The 11,297-nt window shown below is 43.5% G+C and overlaps 1 protein-coding gene across 1 annotated transcript in view; it reads left to right on the forward strand.

Moving 5' to 3' along the window:
- Positions 1-7,440, forward strand: part of LOC126526062 (uncharacterized) — a 47,999-nt gene extending 40,559 nt beyond the window's left edge. Inside the window, exons 7-8 of the mRNA XM_050174058.2 lie at positions 2,409-2,534; positions 7,153-7,440. Of these exons, the coding sequence (XP_050030015.2) occupies positions 2,409-2,534; positions 7,153-7,356 (330 nt within the window). The 3' untranslated portion in view covers positions 7,357-7,440. The remainder of the gene's footprint in view (positions 1-2,408; positions 2,535-7,152) is intronic.
- Positions 7,441-11,297: the final 3,857 nt, after the last annotated feature.

The raw sequence follows: 11,297 nt of genomic DNA on the forward strand, positions 1-11,297 counted from the left end.
TCACCTGCGACATTTGATCTACCACACTTGTTAAATGTGTTGCAGACTAATATAGCCTAAATATGGCCCCTGTAGAATATAGGCACTATATGCACCTAGCATGACGAATTCGCGGCATGGGCACGAAGCGATCGAGGCTTGTAGGAGTGCTGCAACGCGTTGGTTGTGCTTCAATACAGAATCTTTTTAATGCCAGTGACGAGAACTTCTCACTAACACTTAACGTCGCTAATGGTCACTAATCTAACGTGCATGCCCTCTTTAGCAAATTTCTCCTGAAAAAAAAAATCGCTTATTATGTTCGAGCAATTACGGCACATGGAGGCTAAAGGAAGTATGCACTCTGCACCGAGACCAAGCACAGACACGTAACAGAAAGGGATATGCACTGGCGTCGTAGAGAACGTCATACATCGTTGCACAGCCGGCACGGTGATAAGCTGTGCTTTATCTCGATCCGCTTATCTCTAGCAGGAATGTGGAAGCTGTGCATAAGACGACAAAATGGCGCACGTGAAGTCGCCAAAGTATTTCCCCAAATAGCAACTAAAGTTTATCAAAATGAGGAACAAGTACGCCTGCTTTAATGCTTGTATAAAAGCGCAAGGACAGCAGAGGAGACAGAAGAGAGAACAAAGCGCTCTGTTCTCTCTTCTGTCCCTTCTGCTGTCCTCGCGCTGTTATTCAAACTTTAAAGCTTGTTTTCCCAACAAGCTCAATCCCACACCATTATTAAGTACGCCTTTCCTTCAAAGAGTGCCCACATGTGTGCAATTTGACTAGTGTATACACTACCCTGTTCTAGTGTACACTTTGGGAGTACGCTAGCCCTGTCCAGCAGTGGCAAGGAATGAAAAGAGCAATGTGTACTGCGAACACACAATACTCAATGCCGAACACACAATGCCCATGGTCGCGTGTAGCACGGCCACACGCGGCCACTTCACCGTGCGCACCCTGTCTGACGATCTGTCCGATGTGCTGCGTTCTATCAGCAATGACGAATAAATAGTTCATCGCTCCTCGTATAGGCCTGCAGCCTATAATTAAAATGATATTAAAGAGAGAAGCAGTTTCAGCTGTGTTTGTAAGTGATCCTTCCACAATACCAACAAAGCCCTTCTTGCTGCGAGAAGACCCTCGGTAAGCCCGAAAACGATTAAAAACCAAAGACGGTTGGCGACACAGTCTTGGAAGTTTTAGTACTAGACCGCCGTGACGTCATATTTTGACGCCGTCTGCTCGGGCCTTGTTAAACTTTTATTGGTAAAAATATATTATAGCGCATTCTAAAACAGCCATAAACTGAACGTAGCAAACTTCCAAGTGCATTTAACTGAACCGTAACAGCGGAAATGCAAAAAATATATAGCAATCCGTGACGTCGCACCAAACTACCAGCCCTGGTGTTTCGGTGCGAAATTAAAATAATAAAAACAACAATAAAACTCTGACCGTCATTTTCTCTTCTAACAACCAACTTATTACCTGAAAATCAACGAAATCAGCGTTTTCAATAATTATTTGTCGATATAAACTGATGCACCGTTCCTCTTTAGCGTTCCTTAAAATTCCACTCGTAGTTTGGACGGTGATTCGATCCCATGAAGAAACGCAAATAAGTGTAAAGTTCATTAATGCAATCATGAGGTCTCGCTATAGAAAATGCACAGAGGATCAAATGAGCACATTGAAGTTTTTACATTTTAGTCCACAGTGCCTTGGAATAATATTGTCTAACCAATGCATTTATTGACCGCCCATTATACTTTGTGACCGAAACAGATAAGAGAAATTCAGGAAAGGTGTGGCGAGCATGCGACGCATAACCGAAACAGCCCAAGCTCAGTCGACGCAAAAAAATTTGTTTTTTTTTCCCTGCAAAAACGCGATTTCATTACGAGGGAAGCCGTAGCGGGGGACTCCGAAACAACTCCGAGCACATGAGAATTTTTAGCATGAAGCTAAATACAAGTATGCTAACGTTTTTTGCATTATTCCCCTGTCTGAATGCCGCCGCCGTGGCCGGGATCGAACCCACAACCAGGAGCTTTTGCAGCGCAACGCGAAAGCTACCGGGCTGCCCGCTGTGGGTGACTCAGCCACTACAACCTGTATGCTTCAGCCATGGGCGCCGAAAATTCCGTTCGTCGTCGCGAAAACACAACAGCCTTGGGACAGAAATGCTGCTGCCGTATTTCAGAACATCGTCGGATATCTCTTTTGACGAATGACACTTGGCTTTTGACTAAACCGCTGGCTATAAAGCTGTCCGAACAGATCCATAGGTATTGGAGTGAAATCATTTTCAAGTATCGTCGTCTCTAAGGTGCTCCTACGGAAATGTTCGTCACTTAAGCCATTGCGTTTAAGCGGCGTTCTTTTTTTTTGTGCTCCTCATGGGACAGGTGTGCAACAATCCAGGATACAAAACGACGCCAATCTACGATCATCAGGTGGACGGGACTCGAATTCTCCACGCCGTCGAGCCTCAAGTCTTCTCTTACGACGACCGAGTGGGACTCTGCAAGAAGGTGCGATCCACCGCACAACGGCTAAATTCACGGGCGAAATACAGATATAGAGATATCAACAGGAGCTGAACGCTCTGTGAGCGTGTGGCATTAAGAGGAAGCTTTAGCTCGGGCCCAACTCCGACGCGGCCTATTCAAATGCATGTAAAACGCAAAAACGTTTTTCTGGGATAACCCCTGGACTTATTTCAATGAAATTTGCTGCATTTGAGAGAGAAAGTTAAATTCTAGTGACTGTTGGAAGCGGAATTTCGATTTAGGTCCTGAATGTTCTTAAAAAGATTTTCAAAAATTCGTAAGTTTGAAAAAAAATAGCACGATGTTTACAAGCTCATAGCTCTGCATCAAGAGCAGATATCGCGGTTTTGTAAACAGCCTCCATTAGATCATTCGAAGCGGACAAATTCGATACGTCATTTTATATCTTACGTGAATTGTTACGTTGTTTACAAGGGTTATGCAGAAGCTGTATTTCCATATTACTACAATTTTTGAGATTCATGTGTAACACATAAATTTTGTCTGCTTTAGATGTACTACCAGATGCAACTCACAGAATCGTATTATCATTATTGTTGCTGAGTTAGAGTTATAAACATTATTGTTTCGCTTTTTGGAAATGTTCAATTTTTGCCATTTTTTATGAAAAAGTAAAGACATAAATCGAAAATTCGAGACCAACAGTCACTAGATTTTAAGTTTTTCTTTTAAACGCAATAAGCCTCATCAAATTTGGTGCAGTGGTTGCTGAGAAAAATGAATTCTCCTTTTACACGTATTTAAATAGGAGCACACGAGCTAAAGCTTCCTCTTAATAGATAGCTTTACCCTGCCAATACCTGTCTTAATACGTGGAAATGGAGAAATAATTCATAATTTCTCACTGTACCATATTTCATTGTTTGCTGCACTTAAAAGAAAAGTCAAAATATACGGACTGTAAGTAGCTTTTTGATGTTCGCGATCAATTTTTAAGGAAAAGAGTTTCAAAATTGCATGATTAAAGCTATACTGAAGCATTCAAATAACTCGGCGATTAATAACAATATTGCAATTCTATAAACTGCCCTTGTTGAGATACATGAAGCGACAAGAATTGATTTATTATGCAAAGCTCTGAAATATGCCACCAATTTGCATGTTACGCTTTTGTAATACCTCTCTAAACAGAGCAATTATTCCAAGTAACCTCATAAAATTATATAGAAAATTTGTCCACTTGAGATGCTCTAACAGATGCAATTTAACGTTTTATCAGTTTCTGATAATGACATGTATTTTAGTGGCGCAAGTGATAGACATGGTCAAATAGCGCCATGCTAGTGGAGCCGATTTCTCAGTCAATTTTTCATTGAGGTTGAACTTAAGTTTTTGATGCTGGGTTATGGATTTGTAAAGATTGTGCTCCGAGTTTTCTTACTTTTTTGATGTTGTTTTTAGAAATCTCGTAGGCTTAGAAGGAAGGTTTACGTCAACGCCAATTCCGATGTACCTATTCAAATGCACGTTTGTTTATTCATTTCAAATATAGCACTGTGTATGGCAACAAGTACACAGAAGTCGGACCCAGAGGGAAATACCATAAGTCAGAAATGCTGTAAACGCAACAAGGCTGTTATGAGACAACTCCTTGACCGATATGAAAAATATGTTGCATTCCACAGATAAACCTAAATTATGGTAATTGCAAGATGCAGAATTACGGTTTAGTCTGAAATATTTAACAAAATGTTCCAGAACGTTGATAAATTTAAGAAAAGTTGAAGCGCGAGGTTCAAGAATCAGTCCCTCTACACCAAAAACATGCATCGTGCAATTTGTTTGTGCGATATCGATATCTGCAATAACTGCTCGGTTCAGGAAACCGCATCGTCGAAGTATACCTAACAGACAAATCGGACATATGAATTTACATATTATATTAAATTGTTACTATAGGCTTTACCGAAGTGCCACTCACAATTGATTGATGTATTTCATAGCAGTGTCCACTGCATCAGTTTGCTCGCTTTAGATATACTGTTAAGTGCTGGCTTAATAATTATGATATCCTTCTTCATCGCTTAGTGATGGTTGTGAACTTGAGTGTTAAGGGTTTCTTAATTTTACAACTTCGAAGAAAATTTGTTGTAAGTTCAGTAGTCTAAATAAAAAAATCTTCCCAGAGTCACAATCTTTTTTTGAGACACAACAAACCTAACCAAGTTCAGTACAGCGGCTGCCGAGAAAACCAATTTATCCGTTACCATATATATATATATATATATATATATATATAGGGGCTCTTTAGTCTCAAGCTTCCTCCTAAGCCAAATTGGCTTGTGTTGCAATGTACCCTTGTTGGGCCAACTTGGAATACTAGCGAAGCGCAAGAAAAGTAGATGAACACAGACGCGGCACAACGGTGTCTATGCGTTCAGGCGTTTTTCCCTGGTCCTTATCCTGGTTGCGCTAAACTAGTATTGTTAAATCAAAATCCTGCGTCCTAGATCTGATAAAGTGAAAGTGTTTCATTAAATGCAATGAATTTTGTTGAAATCGCCTCTAGGGTATTTTAGTGAGAGCATTTACACGTTTCACACGCATCTCAATAAGGGAGCTCTTAGTTAAAGCCGACATAGAAGGCTACTTCTTGAAAGCTTAGGCTCGGGAGCTCCTATCTAAATAGATTAAACTAGACAGACTTGTTTTTATGGACTACCATAGCACCCGTTTTGATTGGGAACTGTTCACGCTCAATCCGCACGGCTTCCCGCACTCCCTCTGCGCGCGTGCAAACGTAAGGAAAACTGCACATTTCGCACAGAGGCGCACAAATTTAGGTTTGCACTGCTCATGCCGAGCCAGTGCAAATAAAGTTGTACATCTGTGCGCTAGATGTGCAGTTCCCGCACGTCCGCACTCGTGCGGGAGGCCGTGCGGGAGGCCGTGCGGATTGAGCACAAGTCGCCCCCTTAACCGGTGCACTGACTGCGTTATGACCAGATACTACTCAAATGGAACGCGAAGAAATAGGAGGACACACGGTAGAAGTTAGCTTTTTTGTCGGCGTGTTTCTTTGCGCTTATATTATATTGTGTCAAGATGAACTAGCACGCCCCCTTCTCAAATATTAGTATTCATCGTCAATGTATAATTATCACCAATTTATGCAGTATTTTCTTTCTTTCACAAAAGTAGTAAATCATACCGCTGTCCCAACTGGGACGTTGCGTCTATGCCATTTCCTGGAAAAGGACGGAAAAAGTAAACAGACTTGAAGACGGAGCTCTGAACTCGTATGCTGCTGTAGCAGCAAGTTATATTGTATATTGCCCTGTTGTATATTGCAGTATATTGCCCTGTTGTGGCCTGCCGAAATACATGCACTTAAGACTATCTGCATAGTCTTTGTGTGGCCCAAAACATGGCCCATATCTGGCATCCACGACCGCTTTCTTTTAGTAAAGAACCGATCTCGCAGGCTATGGTTTTGGACGCTGCACGCACCAAAAGCGATTGCAGAGCCAGGAAACACGTCATGATCAACCTGTTTAGGACACCACTTACTAGCAAGCTCCAAACTTGCGCTCTAGCTTTGAGGTTGGCACATGCTGCTCCCCAACGACAAGCGCGTGGGTCTTGGTGGGATCTGGCGCCTTATCTCGGTACTTACAGGGTAGTCTGGACTAACGCCCGAATTACGCTCCAGCAATATTTTCCCAAACACTGAATGAATATTGAGATAAGTGCTGTCAATCTTGCAGTAAAAATGAAGTTCTGTTCCACTAACTTTTTTTCAAAACGCCGTATAATAACTTGAAGCTCAAAGTTAGTGGAACACCAGCGGTGCATTTCGTCGCAAATTTGGCACCCCATATCTGGAAACTGACATCATCCTCATTATTTGTTTCAAGTGCATATGTCTTTTGGCGTCACCGCTATAATTCATTAATACCAATATGTGCTGTAATTTGTTTAAAGAGAGTCCGCAAAACTTTTTAATTAGTGACATATTAAGTTTGATTTATCATGTGAATAATGTCCGCCTCTGACAGTAATCTATTTCAAGAAATATAATTGTGCAATACGCCATGGGTGATTAAAAAAAATTGTTTACAATAAAAAGACAGCTCGTATTCTTTTTCCGATACACGCGATCTCACTACCGTTGCAGTTAGAACGCAGGTTCAGCGTAAATAAAATCTCAAATAAACTGAAACTGACGAAATAGACCTTCCATTTTCTTTTGACCCCAAGGATAGCACAATATTTTAAGCCGTAGTAAGGAGAGTCGCTTTATTTAATTTAGTAAGTATTACTGCGGTAACATGTAAAATGGTTGTTTAAACGCCGTGTGTCTGTCATAAATTAAAGAAAAAGAATTGCTGTAAATTAAACATTTCTGTAGTAAATTTCTGCAGCGTGTCACTGAAAGATAATTGACTAATGCAACTACGAAGCTTCTTTGTAGGAGCGACTATATTTATGTAGTCAACCAATGCTGTCATTCGGATAACGGGTTTCGGTATCGACGCGACAGCACGTCAGATATACCGCAAGTTCTGTTGTCGATTTTCGGGCCGTTTTATCGTAGTGTCAAACTAACACTTCTCTTGTTCTTCGCGCTCTTCGACAGCTGTGCACAATCAGGGCGCAAGGTACCTCCATGAAATTCGGGATCGCGGTTTTCGACCTCGACTACGCCGACTTTTCCAACACGTGCGGCTCGAAGGGCGGGCCGTTCTCAAGGCTGCACATGATCCGCAATGTCCTCAACTTCTTCAGGACAAGGTACACGACCACAGCGGACATGGCAGACTGCGTGAACCTGGCCACGTGACAGGCGCGCGACGGACGTGTGCGTGGGAGGCACGAGAGCTGCGCACTTCCGACGCACTTCGTCAATTCTCTGTGGAGCGATCGGAAAAAATTGGCAAACGCTTGCTGCGCTGTCTGCGTGCCTGCATCGTTCTTTACTTGCCTTTTTCGCAAGTTATGATTAATATAGAGCGTTTAAGCGTCTCCAAAAGGTATTCTCATATACGAATTAACGCGTTGCCGGATCCATGAAGCGCAGTAGCATCTCTGGTAACATGTTTTGACTGCTTGTTCGGTCGCAGTGTCCTCAAATAGTTTTTATTACATACCTCTCTTCTTGTCGGATGCATTGGGCAGACTGGAGTGAACACTGCTGCGTGCGTAGGCGTATACCAACAATTCAAAGTTTGGCATCCGCGCATTTCTGATTTCTGAAACAGGCTTTCAGTTAAGTACCCCTTTATAAGAAGGGGCGAAACTGCTCCAAGCAACTGCAGTAGAATAAATTCGCACTACTGCAGTTAACTTTCCACAAAGCAAATTAAAATGAGTGGGCTCGTTGGTACGTACGTATGCAATGAAACGACACTTTTGTGCCGGACAAGAGGATACGGCGTGCACGAGCGTTGCCTAGCAACCATAGTGCTTATTCGTGGTGAAAGGTTGCCTACTTATATGCAGTCATCACCAACAGCACGAGAGCATGACATTCACAATTCACAATGAAGATATAAACTCGCTACCCCCCAGCATATAAAACACTGAATAAATCTGAATCCACCACTTGGCGACTACTTCACACGCGAAATTTCCTAAACCCAGTGCTATACAATTGCATTTACCCCGATGCGTACTCCCCAATCTGCAAAGCGTGCGAGGACTTCGCTGACCTCGATAACATTATCTGGGAAGGCCCCAAGACCTCGCCCACCAACACCCACCGCACTAACACTAAACGCTTCATAACTACGGCTGAGCAGTGGGAGACTTCGATGCTCGGCTTGGACCTGCAGAAGAGTGGCTCTGGGTCGTCGGGATGGCCGAAGAAGCCGCCAGAATGCAAGGACTGGCTGCCGTCTGAAGAAGGCGGGGACTAGGGTGTTAGTCTTCCAGCCCCCGCCACCCTTGGACCCCCACCCCTGGACCCCATGATCTCTCTCTCTGTCCAGCAAAGATACGGAGGGTTCACTGGCGAATGTATCGCCAGACTCGTGTATAACAAGAGGTTCAAGCATCTTGCACTTGAGAGAGTTATTCAGTTTAAGCGATTTTTGTTTACCGAGGTTCTGCTGTAATAGCTCTTACCCTTTATGCTTACATTCTCCACAAGATTGCGCGACCAACGCGGCTTTTCACCGAAACGTATCCGGTAACAACTATTCCTTAAACTGCAATACGTTCATGGCTAAAGCACTGCAGTTAAGAAGACTAAAGCTCTAGCAGAGAGCATTAGCTCTTTACTAGAGCTGACTTTCATTTGCCAAGAAAAAAAAGTAAAGCAACAACTCAGCTTCGCATCTGCTGTGTCGGCGAGTTTACCTGTAGCAGAGACCGCAGAAAGTGAAAAGCTCAGGGCGCGTGTAGTGACTACACTCCGGTGACTCGTTCGTACTTTGCAGCGCACTGTATTAAGGCCGACATGTAGAAGAGCAATAAGCAGGCCTTCAAGGAGTTTCATCCGCCACATAAGAACGCTGCCAGAGCCCAACCTTCTTCAAAAACGAAGTATCCGACAAATTCATGGGAGCGTTGAATGCGTTTATAGCAAAGCAAAAAAATTCTGGCAGAAACAATTTCAAGACGGCTACCAACATTAATGCGATTAGAGTTAAAGCATTGTGGCGACGCACCATATTTCCACCTTCGAAACGCATCGCGTATGAGGCGTTTAGTGCAGCCGTGCTCCTTTCTCATGCTCCTGTCTGCACATGTTGCGCCAGTTGGCGGCTCGACCGCTGAGTCCGCGCATGTCCCAAGTTACTGTCAAAGAGGTTCATTGAAAAGTGGCACATAAGCAGTGACGCAAGTTGGCGTGAAAAAGGTTCACTGAAGAGCGCCACATGACCAGTGTCATACACCCAGTACCCAAGTTGGTCCGATTAAGGTCCCGATGCAGCACGATGGACTGCCCAGTGACCCAAGATGGCGTCAAGGAGGTTGCATACAGACAAACATACCAAACATTGGCTAGAGTTTCCAAAGAATGCTAATCGCCTTAAAATCTGCGGCATTGTCAAAGCTAAAATGGCTGGTGTTACACGCGAAAAACAACCAATCCGCATTATCGACAAACGTGAGAAAGGTAGCACATAACACATGCGCACGGGATTAACGCCCTTGTTTCCTAAACTATAGGACCATTGTAGCAGAGCAGTATGATGGCGCGCAAGCACGCCTACAATTCTTTCGCATTGAAAACAGCTGGCTGCTAGAGATCGCGTTGGTAGGACACTGGAAGCGCAGACCTAAACGCAGAACAAAATGTTCAGTGATGTGTTTATTATCAGAGAACATAAGCAGGCCTCCTTGCTTTATAACTCAGAAAATATACTAAAATAGAACACTGCCCTGGGAATTTCCTCGAATGACTCCCGCCTGCACCCTCAGAGCCAAGAACCAGAGAGAACGAAGCTCGCCGTCTCGGCTTCGTCCACAGGCGCCAATTGCAGGACTTTGTCGGTCAGTGCGGGGCGAGTCGAGACGCACAAAACGGCTTCGGCGCAGCGGACTGTGTGCCCGTTATTGACCGTGAAGTGCGCTGTGCATGTGACGAATCTTATGTTGCGACCGATAACGGCTTTGGTGACGGCTTCCTCAGCTTCTCTTTCATCGTAATGAGGTTCAGAAACGGACATAAAGAGACCATTGAAGTCGTGAGACATTTAGTGTAAAGGGCCGCAAGCCTTTCAAGCATGATATCTCCTTCATCTTTGATTAAATTGACTGTTATTCCATCTTCTCCTGTCACTATCCCCCGGTTCATGCCTTGCAAGGCCCTTGTAACTTCATCGTCAGTTATAGAAGAAGCCTCCGTATCCTGTTCATTACTGCTTCGAATGAAGGTAGCGTGACCGCTCTGGGTACAGTACAGGTCAGTTTGGAATTCTTCCGCTGATTTTACTATACCTTCGAGATTGCTGATAATATTGCCCTGCTTATCTTTCAGTGCATACATCTTGGTTTGTCTTATGCCAAGTTTCCTTCTCACTGATTTCAGTCTGCGTCCATTCTTTACGGCTTCCTCAGCCTTCCTCACGTTATTATTTTGAATATCCCTTACTTTCTCCTTGTTAATCAGTTTTGAGAGTTCCGCGAATTCTATCTGATCTCTTGAGTTAGACACTTCAATCTTTGCCGTTACTTTATTAGGCCCTTTGCTGCTTGGGAGAGCTTGCCTACTGGTCGCCTTGATGCCTCACGTCCCACTTCAATTGCTGCTTCTGAAACCAGCCTGGTTACAGTTTAATTCATTACTTCTATGTCATTTTGATCTCTCTATTCTAAGGTTGCATATTTGTTTGCAAGCACCAGCCTGAATCTGTCTTCTTATGCCCTTACTGCGTCTAGGTTGGCCTGTTTCTTCTTGACTAATTTCACTCTTTCTCTCTTCATATTCAGGTATATCCTAGACCTCACTATCGTATGATCACTGTGCTTTACCCTATCTAACACTTCTATATCCTGCACTGTGCTGGGATTGGCAGAAAGTATGAAATTAATTTAATTTCTTGTTTCACCATTAGCGCTTTTCCAGGTCCACTTTCTGTTGCTACGCATCCTGAAGAAGGTGCTCATTATTCGGAGCTTATTCCTTTCCCCCAGTTCTACCAGCATCTCTCCTCTAGTGTTACTAGAATCGATGCCGTAGTTGCCAATTGCTTGTTTACCAGCCTACTTTCCCCCAACTTGTGCATTGAAGTCACCCATGACTACAGTCTATTGAGTTTGCGTTTTCTCATCGCT

This window comes from Dermacentor andersoni, chromosome 8 (assembly GCF_023375885.2).
Source record: "Dermacentor andersoni chromosome 8, qqDerAnde1_hic_scaffold, whole genome shotgun sequence".
Lineage (NCBI taxonomy): Eukaryota > Metazoa > Arthropoda > Arachnida > Ixodida > Ixodidae > Dermacentor > Dermacentor andersoni.